Source organism: Erythrolamprus reginae, chromosome 3 (assembly GCF_031021105.1).
Source record: "Erythrolamprus reginae isolate rEryReg1 chromosome 3, rEryReg1.hap1, whole genome shotgun sequence".
Taxonomy (NCBI): Eukaryota; Metazoa; Chordata; class Lepidosauria; order Squamata; family Dipsadidae; genus Erythrolamprus; species Erythrolamprus reginae.
The window spans coordinates 64,864,323-64,878,852 of NC_091952.1; the positions used below are offsets into that span (position 1 = coordinate 64,864,323).

At 40.3% G+C, this 14,530-nt stretch overlaps 1 protein-coding gene across 2 annotated transcripts in view; it reads right to left on the reverse strand.

The window, feature by feature from the left end:
- The window catches only part of PPM1J (protein phosphatase, Mg2+/Mn2+ dependent 1J), a 30,525-nt gene extending 18,514 nt beyond the window's left edge, over positions 1–12,011 (reverse strand). The window contains exons 1-4 of one of the 2 annotated variants that reach the window (XM_070745632.1): positions 11,443–12,011; positions 4,357–4,480; positions 3,166–3,486; positions 1,232–1,344 (exon numbers count right to left, since the gene is read on the reverse strand). In XM_070745632.1, coding sequence (XP_070601733.1) covers positions 1,232–1,344; positions 3,166–3,486; positions 4,357–4,480; positions 11,443–11,804 — 920 coding nt within the window. In that variant the 5' untranslated portion in view covers positions 11,805–12,011. Of the gene's footprint in view, positions 1–1,231; positions 1,345–3,165; positions 3,487–4,356; positions 4,481–11,438 lie in introns of both variants that reach the window. The other variant, XM_070745633.1, reaches the window with a different exon arrangement.
- Positions 12,012–14,530: the final 2,519 nt, after the last annotated feature.

Sequence of the window (14,530 nt, forward strand, 5' to 3'; positions counted from 1 at the left end):
ATGCGTGCGACAGCATCCATGTGCATGCCCATACCCATATTGCAATGACCGCTACCTGAAAATGCATACACAATCCCCCCACTGGTCCCCCGTGTATGTGTACAGGCCTCACTGAAGCCTCCAGACTTTCTGTAGGCCCACTGGGTCATTTTTCGCCCTCCCCAGGCTTTAGAAAAGCCACCAGAGCCTGCGATTGGTGAAAAATGGGCCCAACGGGCCTGCCAGAAATTCAGAAATGTTTCCAAACTTCCAGCAGGCCCAGGAGGTTTTCCTGAAGCCTGTGGATGGCAAATAATGCCCCAACAGGCCTACTGGAAGTTCATCCTGTAAACCCATTGGATCTGTTTTTCAATATCCACAGCCTCCAGAGACTTTCCTGAATTTTGGGGAGGGAGAAAACGGTCACCTCCCGGCCCTCCTGAAGGCTAAAAATCAGTTGTCCAGTGCGTGCATTATTATTATTATTATTATTATTATATTATTATTATTATTATTATTATTATTATTATTATTATTATTATTATTATTATTATTATTATTTGTATGCCGCCCCTCTCCGGAGACTCGGAGCGGCTGTCCAGTTGTCCAGTGCACGTATTATTATTATTATTATTATTATTATTATTAATTAGATTTGTATGCCGCCCCTCTCCGGAGACTCGGAGCGGCTTCCAACAGCATATATACTGGAACTGACATAGGGCAATGCCTCACGTGCCCTCAGATATGGTTCCATGTGCCATCTGTGGCACACATGCCATAGGTTTGCCATCACAGGTCTGTATCTTCTTGGATTAGTCCCTGCCGTTTTCTTGACAAAGTTTTTGGAAGTGTCTTACCATTGCCTCCTTCCTAAGGCTAAGAGAAAGTGACTAGCTCAAAGTTAACCAGCTGGCTTCATGTCTAAAGCTGAGGACTCAGTCTCTCAGTTTCTAGCCTGATACCTTAACTATTACATCAAACTGGCCCTCATTACTTATACATATCTGTCATTAATATACCCTCCCTTAAGGACTAGTGTAGTAGTACTAATGGTGAATGAACATCAATCAGACAAATATTTTAACTCTTGTTAAAATTTTGTACAAGTTATGGGTAAAACCTTTAAAATAATTGATCTTGAGTGGAAGGACTCTATTGCACAGTAAATAAATGCCACCCCCCCAAACAAATATATGTTTTGAATACTTCTAATTTGGCAGGGAGTCAAAACATTCTCCAGCCCACTTACCTACTATCACCAGCATTCGCCACATAAAACTTTCCCAGAAGATAGACCACAGCCAGGGCACAGCAGCCTCCTGTTGCTTGCCTGGTTACCCGTTCCTGCTCAATTTGATTGTCCTGAAAAGACAGAAAAACAAAAGTAGAGGTGGGGAAAAAAAGACCTATCATATCAGAAAAGAAGGCAGAACTGTACTGTATGCGATCACAGATCTTCCTCACCTTCCACTATTAATAAATTAGAATATTATGAAGAAATAGATATATAAACAACAGTTGCAGAAACAAGATATTTCATGTAGACATTACCTTCAAATTGTACAATCACAACTTTATGCATTGACAAATTCTTGTTTCATACATCAAAAGTCTATCTTAAATAAAGAAATAACATTGAAACAAAGGCTGTGTTTGCAATATGCTATACCAAGATTTTATTTATCTTGAATCTTTTACCCCAAATAAGGTCATTCTTTGTTCGAGCAGAGGTTCTTAACCCTGCTTTGTGCTTATTAAAATTTCAATTTATATTATTTTCAAAACTGAGCAAATGGTTAGTGTACTGGGCAATTAAGCAGCCATTAATTCTCCAGGAAAATAAAATTGTATGCAGAAATAGGAACTGTTTGTGCAGCAAAATTTCTAACATTCTTTCCCCCTCCCCATCCATACAGAGATACAATGACTTAAAAACGAAAAGAAAAGAGAGGACCCATATTATGGGTGGCTATGTTTTGCCATATTTGTAACGTATTTTTCAAGTTCATGCCTTTAGAATGGTGATTAATCTAATTAATTAATTAGATGCCAAAGGTTTAATTTAATTGCTAGCTTATCTTTTGTCTATTAGGACTTTCCAGTTAACCTGGTCTGAAATATGTGAAAGAAAGAAAATACTAATAAAAAGATAGCTACTTAAGCAAGCACAGTTAAAATATCTGAGGAAACAAAGGGAAAAAACCATCTCTAATAAATATCTCTATATAGTTTTATGATGAGATGGGAAATCACCAATAACATTTTCAGTACCTGTATTAAATTATAGTTTACATGATTCTTTGGGGAAGCCGTGAAACTAAATGGGTACAATATATGAATGCTATATGTTGACAATGTATCTTTATATGTGTGTTTTATTCCCCTGAGCAGCATCAAAGACAAGATCTCAAGCTGAGATACAGAAAAACAGAACAGGCTCTGCTTAGGATCTGTAACTAGGTAAGCAAATACCTAGTCAGCCAAAAATAGTCATAGGTCACCATCTCAGCATCTTAACTGCAAAAGGAAGTGAATGCATATTCTGGATGGAAGACAGCCAGGCAGGATTGGAACACATCCCTGATCTCTAACTTACATACCATGTGGGCTGTGTGTGTTAATATAAAACTGTTAGTAGTTTGACTTTATTTGATTCTGAGGATTAGATCTAGCTGTATAAATCTATAAGATAGACTGGATCATACATAACATACCCAAGCCCTTTGCCTGCTTGCAAGGTCAAGCATATTTTATTTGTTTGTTTACCCTGGCTCTCCTATCTCTGAATGCAACATATCCATTTCACTCCACTTCTGATATAGAATCAGGCATCAATTACAAGGAAGTGCTACCTAACACTAAGATAACAACATACCCAATAGCAGCTTACATATATTCCAAAGTTTGTGCCAAGCCAGGAAATTGACTGTAATTCTGTACCAGGATCCAATCTGGGTTTGGACAACAGAGGTTTAGTTTTCCTTTAAAAAAAAAAAAGTCCCAAGCTTCTGGACTCATGATGGAGCCCATGGTAATTCTGTACTGTTGTATTAGAAATGGTGTAGGATCTCCTACCTGAGTGGAGGCTAGACTAGTTGAGCTACAAGGTCCCTTCCACCTCTCTTATTCTGTTCTATTGGAACAGCCTGCTTTCTCCAGCCCATTTTGGCTTTGTTTACTTACCATTTGCTTGAATGCATTTTCAATGGCTCCCACTACCAAACTTTCACGGGAAACCACCTTTTCCATATGGAAGCGTGGCAAGGCATTGTTTGGGACCTCTGCGTCTTCTGCCAGAGAAGCTTTGTTTGGTTCTGTGAGAACTGTCCTGTGTCCCTTTTTCAGGCAAATTGGAGGTGGGGAGGAATCTTGCAAGATAGCCACCAAGTCTTGGAGTTGGTCACGAATATGAAAATGAAGCAGTTTGGATGCCATAATTGCAGCTCCACTTCCAGCATGTCCGTCAAACAAGCCCCAGTAGTAAAAGTACAGACCTTTGCTGCCCTGCAGAGAGGTTGGAAAGAATTATCCTGAAGTAATGCCAAAGGAAAGGAAACTCAAGTTTAAAAAAGTGAAACTGATGAAGCAGCACTATGGTGAAATTCTGCAAGCTTTGCAGTTTGGGACTGAAGCAACATTCAGCACCTTCTCAGCCAGCGATCAATTTAACCAAACTGCCACCAGTTCAAGGATGTCCTAATTCCTGGACTTTATTTTACTGCAAAGAGAGAAGAAAGGGCAGAAAAGGTGATGAAGTAGCAAGGTGATGAAATCTTTGCTCCTGAGCAATGCAGTAGGTATCATATTCACCCTGTGTCTACAGAGACCATGGGCATTATTATATCTGCTCTAAAGGCCTTTTAAAAAGCTGATATTTTGAATGCCAGCTGCAATAATTCCTATGACTATTGTGAATGGGAAAGTTTGTGGAACCCATTGCTTCACAATTCCCCTTTATCAAGTAAGAAATGGTTGCCAATTCAGGTAAGACCTGTGAAGCAACAACTATTTTGGGTGAGCTTTACTATTAATCAGCAATTGGGAATCAAACAGTATTCCTAAGAAAGAATAAATTCACATAATGGTGGTAAACTATGATTTAACTATGGTTGAAACTAGTAGCTAGGTAAAATCATTATTACCATAAGTCATAAATAATGGCTTGGTTTTTTGGATAATCCATAATAAATAATATTCTGGAGGATCCAATCTGGGTCGGTGAACTACATTCTAATTACAAAGCCAAAAAGTAAGCAAAGCCAGTCACAACAATCAGGTTCACGCAACACAGAAAACCAAATTCAAATAAACTACATTATGGGTTGAGACTCAGCTGCAGAAGAAGCTCTGGTCATCCAGTTGCTCACCACTCACTTCTGACTCTCCAGAGATACCCTTGGGGCCTGGGTTATTTCTCAGGCTCTCTCTTTTTTCCACAAAGACGGCTTCACAACAAGCTTGGTCCTCATTATGCTGGCTCTTACCAGCATTTATCACTCTGTTAGGAAAAAGAGAAAAAAATCATCATAGTGTAGATTTAAGGATATGAGTTTGATTTCATTGGCCAACTTCCCTCTCGGATTCATCTTGCCCAGAGAGTGACCACAAATGGAGACAAATGATTCCATTGCTGCTGTTTTTAGTAAACATAATCAATTTGAGAAAGGACCTGGCATAGCCATAATGTCTGGTGTTTTTTTAAAAAACATAAAAACTGGCCCTTTTACTTCTAGTCAATGAATGGTTTCTGGTACCTGATTGAGCAGCATAGGACCATCAGAAGTGATGCTCTAAAATTATTTCATCAAGCTTATTAACCTCACACTGCCTCATTTGGTATCCCAGCAGAACTCCTGGTTTCAAGCTTTGTTCAAGCCCTTGGAGGCAACCATTATTTCTGATGAAAGAACCTGATAGGGGACCTCAAAGCCAGCCAATCTCCTAGCGTAAAACTGCCAGACAAAATGAATCGAAACTTTCCAGTCTGCATTAGTTTCATTTATCTTTGTTCTTCTTCAGCTTTGCAACTTCACATCGTTGCAAAACACAGCTTGGCAGCAGGAAGTTGTAGAAACATAAAACAGGAAACATTGTCCGGGTAGGAATTTGTAACAGTACAGTTTGCAAGGCACAAATAATATATGGTATTGCAGAGGCAGTTGGTATAGAACTCAGGAGTGTTTCCAAACTCTCCCCTTCCCATCCCCATGGGATGTTAGAGGGGCGGCATACAAATCTAATAAATAATAATAATAATAATAATAATAATAATAATAATAATAATGTTAGGAAAATCTTCAAGAATTTTTTTAAAGCATTAAGAAACTAAGAAGGTAAAATGTAACTATTACAAGTTACAGTCACAGTTGCAGGGAGCATCAGCTACAATTGTTCAAAGCCCCATCCCTTTTATATCTGCAATGCATATTAAAAGGAGGTGAGACTTTGCATGGTAAGAGTCATTACAGAGGTGGATTTGGACTGATTTGGACCAGTTCACCTGACCAGGTAACAATGATGTTACAGAACTGGTTCTGTCGGTGCTGGTCCATGGATGCCGCCATCCTTTATTATAATTATTATTGGATTTTTATTTTTGAAAAAAAAATGTTGAATTTTTTTTCCAGGTTTTTACTTCTGTGCATGTGCAGAAGCCAAGTTTCCAGCACTGTGCATGCATCTTGTTTTCAGCTTTTGGGGGAGGGGATTCTTTTGGATTATTTGACATTGTGCAGGCGCATACACATACCCAAGAGGCTCGGCCACACAGCACAGGAGGAAGCACACTGGCATCAAGGTAAGTTAGAACCCACCTGAGTCATTACTTTGATTTTTTTTAGCCCTCCCCACATTTCTACTTTACAGAAACAGTTAGATAAATGTATGTGTGTGTGCCCACATTCTTTTTCATGTATTTCAAACCAATTAAATTAAGAAAATTTAGGCCTAGTTTTAGCTTCAGCAGACATGGTACATTGTGGGCACTCCAAATGTTATTTCAGTGTTTGCTTGGAGCCCACCTATCTATGTCAAATAAACTAAACTAAGGAGGTGTCCGCAACTGTATCAAAACTCCATGAAAGTTTTGATCTGCAGTAATTAAAAGACAAAGGTAGCCCTCTTCAGGTGGTCTTTGTCTCTTCCATATACATATATGAAAAGTAAACGGAATTTTGTACTGTATAAGAATCCAAGTTCGGTTTTGTTACTAGTTTTTACCGTTTTATTGAAGCAAAACATTTATACCCTTTCTGATCTGCATGTGCATTTTTATATTGAGAAAAAAGAAATAAAAGAAAGGGAGGGAGGAGACAGAGAGAGGAAGAGGAAGAGAGAGAGAGTTTTCAGCAGTTGATAAACAATTGCAAAGTTGCTTGGGACAAAATGGGATAAATAGAAACTGCGATATGACTTTATCTTGCCAATTTATAGAGACTTATTATCCTAAACTTGTTCGCAGTCCAACTTTTCTGTTAAAAGCCACTAGTTTTGTCTTTAAATGACTATACTTAAAATCTCTAATCCTGTAGATTTACAACTAGTCATTTTTGCTATTTAGTGGCAATCGTCAAACCTAAACGCATTCACCTGGAAGCAGAGTTTAGTCTAATTTCAAATTGGATTTACCGTCCAAATACCAGGACCTATTGGTAATAAAGAAAGCATAGGTGTGGTTTGGATTCAGGAATGCCCTTTTAATACACAGACGGTAGTTGAAATGTAAATATGGGTATTTATGGAACTTTATTGATTATTGATTATGAAAATGCACTTGATCAAGGGAAGCATGGTAATAGGTATGTTGAAAACAATAAGGCTGGATAGCTGAGCTGAATGTATTATGATTAATTTATATTGGAAGCAAATGGCACCTCTTAAGGTAGAAGGAAAAGCAAAATAATTGTGTGGAATGCAACAATGGTGTGCATTACCAACTTTGCTATCCCATGTGCATTCAGAAGCTATTTCCAATTAATATTTAGAGGAATGGTAAGAAAGTGTAAACTTTAATAGCCCAATATCAAGCATGTTTTATTCAGATTATCTTTCTATTTAGTAAATATTAAGCAAGGTTTACTAGGTTTACTCCGTCAAGTAAATCTAATATGTAAATTTTATATTCAAAACAGAGCAAAATTAAAATAATTGTTGTCAATAAAAACGAAGATCCCTCAACATGCTATCATACAAGCAAAACAACTTGGAGGGTGAGATATTATAAATACCTAGGCTGTATTCTGAGTGACAGATGGGATCATAGCATGGAAATAAAGAGCAAGGCTGAACAGGTGAGAGTAGCTTGTTGAAAAATAAGTAACTAGCTTGCTGTCAGGATTTAACACTGGAATTTTATTGGCAGATTGTACTGCTGTTATTCCTTGCCAGTTCTTTTGTAGGAGCCAAATCACAAACAGGATAAGAGAAGGGTTCAAAATGTGGATTTATAGATTACAGAATTAGTGTGCAACCAAATGAAGAAGGCAGTCATCCAAAATATAGGCAAAAATAGGGAAAATGTGAATGCCAACAAGAAAAGAAATTGGGAAATATCAGCTCAATGAATTCTGCAAGGAAAGCCACAAAGGAAATGTAGCACTGCATGATGACCCATGTCCTGGTTGAAATATCTCTGCATGTGAGTTGGCCAAGTAAATATATCCTTGTTTCAGATGGCAAAACTGAAACTACAAATAGCCTTGATAGTCCCCAGCAGAGGGGCACTAAAGGAAGGACTAGAGGTTCTTTTTAATTCAGTGACTGGATTGGGAATCAAAGACTTGCAGAGGTGGAAGTGACCATTAAGGTCAGGGGGTGTCAAACTTGCAATCCACAAGCCACATGTGTGGCCACGCTCACATCTGTTTTAGTAAAGGGGGAGTTGCAATATGTCACATAAGGACAACATGTTGTGAGTTTGACACACCTGATTTAGGTCAATGGTTCTCAGTTGCAACAATTTTAAGATACAGGGATTTCAACTCCCAGAATTCCCATCTTAAAGTTGCTGAAATTCAAAAATATTAATTTAATTCACCTAGCCTGACTGCCCGCTTACTACAGGAATCCAGACATATGCAAGGAGAGACCATCATCTCTCTAAGCACATGTTTTCACTGCCAAAATATTCTTACAGATAGAAAGTATTTTCTAAGATTCAATCAGAATCTGTCTTTGTACTTTAAACCCATTACGGTATTCCACATTATGGGAACTAGTCCTGAACATCTTCTATGCAGTACTCTTTGCCAAAATTCAAAGAAAACATACTGTGCCTTGTTGCATGAATCTGGTCAATGGCACAGGGGTTTTTTCCTTATAAATTACTACATTAAAATGTGTTTAAAAAATCTATAATTTCAACAATAGCCATTTATGTTAATGTTCAAGAGGAAAGAGACATCAGTTTATTGTTATTCATTAGTCTGTTAAAAACAAGAAATAAGACAACTTGCTAACCAAAAAAGACCTTGCAGGAGTAGCAGAAAAAACAGATAAGAAGGTATTCTCAGAGGTCAAGGAAATTATATTTAGAACTGATATTATTATCTCAGGGGCTGCGTCCTACTGGTAGTAACCTTCTTAAAACTAAGACAGCCTATCCTATCCTGTTAAACAAAGGCAATCTGAAGTCAGGGCACACAGCATGAAGCTGTCAGCAAAATGAGATATTAAATCATTTGCAAGTAAAATGAATGGAGAAAGAGACAAAAAGTAAAACATCTGTTTATGGCCATTTCAATATTTCCAACAGAACACAATATGAATTTAGCAGTCTTGATTACAGTGCACATGTTCACCATTTTTCTGGCAAGATCTTTGCGTCTTTAACAGCCAGATAGCAGTTTCCCTGCCAAGAAAAGAAGCATTTGCCCACAAATTAGTTGATAAAAAATAGGACTCTTTCTCACAATAAAACATTAAATTTTCAGACGCCCACACAAGGCATGCAATTGCCTCGAATGTCTATTTTTAAAAAAGTAATTTGCTATTCTGGGATCTTCTGCAAGTTTGTAGCTTAGCTCCCAACTGCAAGACATAGGAACCACCAGAATATGTGGAAGGCCACATTGAGGGATGTCCAGAGGGCATGGGGGAAAAGTTAAGGTGGTGGAGGATGGAAACTCCACCATTTTTGCATGTCATGATTGCCAGTGTGCATTTTTTAAAAATCATATCCTCCTGTGATGGAGGTGACAATGAAGACAAATGTTTTCTCTGTTTATTTTTTTAAAATTTAGCAATAGCAGCCTAAGGCATGGGTGTCAAACTTGCAGCCCATGGGCCTGGTGCATCTTGTGCTGGCTATGCCCTCCCCTATTTTACCGAAGGCAGGAAAAGTCACGATACATCACATAACAACATGATGCTGTGATTTTGACACTCCTGGCCTAGAGGTTGCTTAAATTTTGTTCACATACTTTGATATAAGGAGGACACAGATATGGAAATGTTGCAAGAAAATAATATACTGCTCAAAAAATAAATAAATAAATAAATAAATAAATAAATAAATAAATAAATAAATAAATAAATAAATAAATAAATGGAACACTCAAATAACACATCCTAGATCTGAATGAATGAAATATTCTCATGGAATACTTTGTTCTGTACAAAGTTGAATGTGCACAACAGCATGTGAAATTGTCAATCAGTGTTGCTTACAAAGTGGACAGTTTGATTTCACATAAGTTTGATTTACTTGGAGTTATATTGTGTTGTTTAAGTGTTCCCTTTATTTTTTTTTTTGAGCAGTGTATTTTCTCTTAACAAATCCCATGAGAATTCTGAAATAAGAATACAGGGTAAAAGAAAACCTTAGCTATGCACAGTACAGTATACACAACACACCTAGCCACTGTTTGCATGCAACAAAACCCAATTAACCAGGTTTATTTATTTATTGCATTTATATCTCACCATAATCAATTTGAATTTTGGTGGGTTCAAAGAACATAACAATCCATAAACAAGAAATTATGGCATAGTGTGTTGTGTAAACCCAACCACTCTCAGAAAACTCAGCTGTGTTGGTCTCACTCAAGCGATCTAACTTTACATTTTGGCTGTCTCACTGCTTTATAGAAAAAACATAAAAATTGGGCTATTTTAACCCAACTTTTGGGTCCGAGATGATTTTTTAAAAAGAAAAATACCCAATTGCTGAAGCTTCCTGGATAGTTTTCAATATTAATTTTCCACCTAAGATAACACTTAAAAACTGCAAGAATATCCTAAGGGTGTAAAGGTCTTTTACACTGTATGGGTCATTGCCAGATCAATATTAACCACTAGTAGATGGTTAGCATTTTCTGCATCTAATGGCTCTCTGGATTTTTTGCATCCTAGATCCAACAGCACCAGCTTTCTTCCCAGCAAATGTGGATAGAGTCTCAGTGGCTATGTTGGAATATTTTCAAGCACAACAGCATTTTCCTCAGTGTATTGTACAATCCTTCTTTTATGGTTATTGCCAACCAGCCTGAAAATTGGGCAACACACGGCTAACTTAACACGTATATATTATACAACAGAGGCAATCCGTAGTTGTAGTAACTGTCGCTTCGTCTTTAATGAGCAGTGGAGAGGAACCAAACGATTCGGACTCTCCATCTTATTTTTCCCATAATAAATCGCATCATCTTCAGGCTGCGTTAAGGTGAGCGAAGGTTTGAGCAGATCCGATTGGCTGCCTGTCCTTAGCTCATCCACCTCACGGCGCAGTTTAACACCCGCCTTCGTCCTCAGAGACTAACGATTTACTAGCCGTTTAAAGAGAGAAACCTCGTAGTAGCTCCCGAAGCGGCCCGCATGAATGAATCGGGGCCCAAAGGGCCGAAGCCGCGGTTGGAAAATGAGCGCGGTCACGCACACCGCTCCTTCGCTCTTCCCGGCCCTCATTTAAAGAGGGAAGCGAAATCCTCTCCCTTTTAAAGCAAGAGGGGAAGAAGATACAAGCTTAACAAGCCGCTCCGAGTCTCAGGAAAGGGGCGGCATACAAATCTAATAAATTATTATTAATTATTATTAAACCCCCCTCGGTTAAAATAAAATTAAAACCTCGGCCGAACCCACCCGGGCGGTCTCGCGGGAGCAAAACAAATGTCTTCGGATTGACGGGGCTACGACCTCCTCACAGAAACGGGCCAACTGGAGCAGGTCGTGACTTGACCGCTCGTTTCCCCCGTCTCCACCACCATATTTCTTTATCTGTAATTGGGGTGAAACCTAAGGACGGGCTCGCTTGTTGAGGGCACTTTGTGCATGCTCGGAGGCACCGTTTTGTCACACGCTTTCAAGATAACTCCTTGCGGATTTTTACTCCACCCCTGCGCCTGAACTCTGGAAATAAAATTTCCTCCCTCCCACCCCTCCGCCGTCCCCTCCCCCCACCAAAGGCGCTTGAGGGGTTCCCTCCCTCCGGCCGCTGCCTCCCCCCGGCCGCTCTTTCTCGCCTACTCGGCGTAGCCGGTGCTCCAAGGCAGGCGACGGCGACTCTCGCGGGGGCTCTGGACGGCTCTGCCCGTGTGGTCGTCGGCCAGCAGGAGCTCCTCTGGCGTGAGGTGCAGAAAAGCCGGTCTGGAGAAGCTGCCGCGGGGCGTCTCGCGACAGGAGCTGCTCGTGGTGGTAGCTGAGGAGGAGGTGGAGGTAGTGGGAATAGTAGTGGCGGCGCCGGCGCTAACACTGGGCCCGGCAGCCTCGGACAGAGCAGGCGGGGACGACGACGCAGCGGGCGAGGCGTGCTGAGGGCTGCGGGGGCTTCCTCCGCCTCCCAGACCCCCGACTAGTTGCGCCACCGCTGAGCGGACTCTACCCAACATACTCGCCGCTCTTGCCTGCTGCTGCTGCTGCTGCAGCCGCCGCTGCCGGGCGCCGCGGGCTCAGGGCGGCCAGAGAGGGAGGCGCGCTGGCGGGCTCTGCTCCCGCCTTCTCCTCCTCCCCCCTCTCCACTTCTAGGGCTCGAGCTGAACTCAGGCGCGTCAGGGAATCTCCCGGAGCCTAGTCCCAACCTCGCGCTCCTCTTCGACGCACCGTGAGCCTTAAGGCGGCTTCGGAAGTTCCTCCCGAGCTCTCTGGAGGCGTCTCTTGCCCCCGAAGCGCTGTGGGCGCCGCAGAGGCGCTCCTTTCCTTGGGGAGTCGCTGTGTTATGCCTGGGGGTGGGTAGGTGGGTGGGAAGGCTCGCCTGCCGTTGCCTTAAAAGCTTCCCGTAGGCCATGGCTTTCAACTTTTCTGATGCCACGACCCCTTTATACAGTATAGTTGCTCGTGTTGTGGTGACTCCCAACCATAAGTCTAGCCCCAATTCTCCCAAGGGAATTTTAAGCTGATTGGCAGGAAGGTCAGAGGGACACCCCCACTGTAAACTCCTGATTGGTCAGATTGTAAAAAATATTTATTTATTTATTTTATTTATTTTATTTATTTTATTTATTTTATTTATTTTATTTATTTTATTTATTTTATTTATTTTATTTATTTTATTTATTTTATTTATTTTATTTATTTTATTTATTTTATTTATTTTATTTATTTTATTTATTTTATTTATTTTATTTATTTTATTTATTTTATTTATTTATTGGATTTATATGCCGCCCCTCTCCGCAGTGCCAGAATAGAAGCTTTAGTTCCTAACACCATGGAAAATTTGTCTTAGGTGACCCCTGTGAAACTATTGTTGGACATCCACAGGGGTCCCGACCCCCAGGTTGAGAACCACTGCTGTAGGCCTTAGGGTCAGGTTGTCTTCCCAATCTTCTTCCCTGTGTCTTATGGACAAGCCCATTATTGTTCTTGACAACCACAGCCATGATTTACTTGTTTTGCTTCCCAGTGACAAATTCTGATTTCTTGGTGGTCTCCCATCCTAGCAGTAGCCAGTTCTGATCTTGCTTAATTATTTGATGCCGACCAAATTCAGCTATACAATGGATGGCTTTGTGATCAGCCCTCCACACTAAATATACTGGGGTTTAAGGTATTCAGGGCTCTAAGTGGGTGTTTTCAACCTCAGCCACTTTAAGCTGACTGGGGATTTCTGAGAGTTCACATCCACACAGTTTAAAAGTGTATTAAGGATGAGAAAAGCGTTGCTCTTCAGAAGCACCTGCACTTTGGGTTTTTCACCCTATTGTACCTACAGCTCTGGCTTTGTAAGGTACCTTGTTCACCTTAGAAACCTATGCAGCTTTAAAAATAGGCAATCACTCCTAATCTTCCAATTGTTTTCCAAATATGCTTCTGTTATCTTAATGCTTTTACTGTTGCAGAAAAAAAAAAGTTCAAAAACTTAAAGGGATGGTGGTGGGAGCTTAGTAACTCCCCACCACTACCTAGTACCTGACTCAGTTTTTTAAATCCAGTCTTCATACACAAATCTTCAGTGACCAAATAGGCTATGGACCAATTAAGAGCAATATTTAATCAAGGCTTATTCATATGTTCAACCCACAAACAAGTGGCATTCTGGATTTCAGAAAATTGCGACATGCCCCAGATTTATTGTGTGCTATTTTTAGAGGCATATTTGTATCCTGTGGTGAAAGAAAGAGTAGGTAAACAATATGCCTAAAGAGCTGCAGTATCCTGGGAAGATGTATGTACATTAAGAATGCAGGCCATGTGGACCCAGCTTCTCAATTTAGGACCGTGATGGGAAAACTATGGCATGTGTGTCACAGGTGGCACACAGAGCCATATTTGCCGACATGCAAACTGTTTCCCTAGCTCAGCTCCAGCACACATATGCATGCAAGCCAGCTGATTTTCAGTTTATGCGGAAGCTCTGGGAGGGTATTTTCGGCCTCTGGAGGGCCTTTGGGGAACAGGGAGATCATTTTCGCCCTCCCCAGGCTCCAGGGAAGCCTCTGGAGCTTGGGGAGGGTGAAAAATGGGTCTATGGGGCCCACCGGAAGTCAGAAAACGGGGGAGTTGGGGAGGAAGCTGTCGGTGACTACTTCAGCTTCAACCACAACAACACAAGAGCACACAACAGATTTAAACTTAATATTAACCGCTCCAAACTTGACTGCAAAAAATATGACTTTAGTAACCGAGTTGTCGAAGCATGGAACTCATTACCGGACTCCATAGTGTCATCCCCAAACCCCCAGCAATTTACCCTCACATTATCTATGGTTGACCTATCCAGATTCCTAAGAGGTCAGTAAGGGGCGAGTACAAGTGCACTAGAGTGCCTTCTGTCCCCTGTCCTATTGCTCTCCTATATCTCCTATACCTTTCTTCTATTCCTATATCTCTTCTTCTATTCTTTCATTGATATGTTCTATTACCATGTCTTCTTTTCTATTCTTTCTTAGATATATTTTACTATGAGTATCTCCTCTATAACCTTCATCATGTATTTTACTATGTGTATATATATATATATATATATATATATACCCATTAAAACCCTCATTGTGTATTGGACTAACTAACTAAAATAAACAAACAAACAAACAAATAAACAAATAAATGTGCATACATATGCATGAAGATGGGGTATGTGTGGGGGCATTGAATTATGGTTGTGGGCTTGCATGTG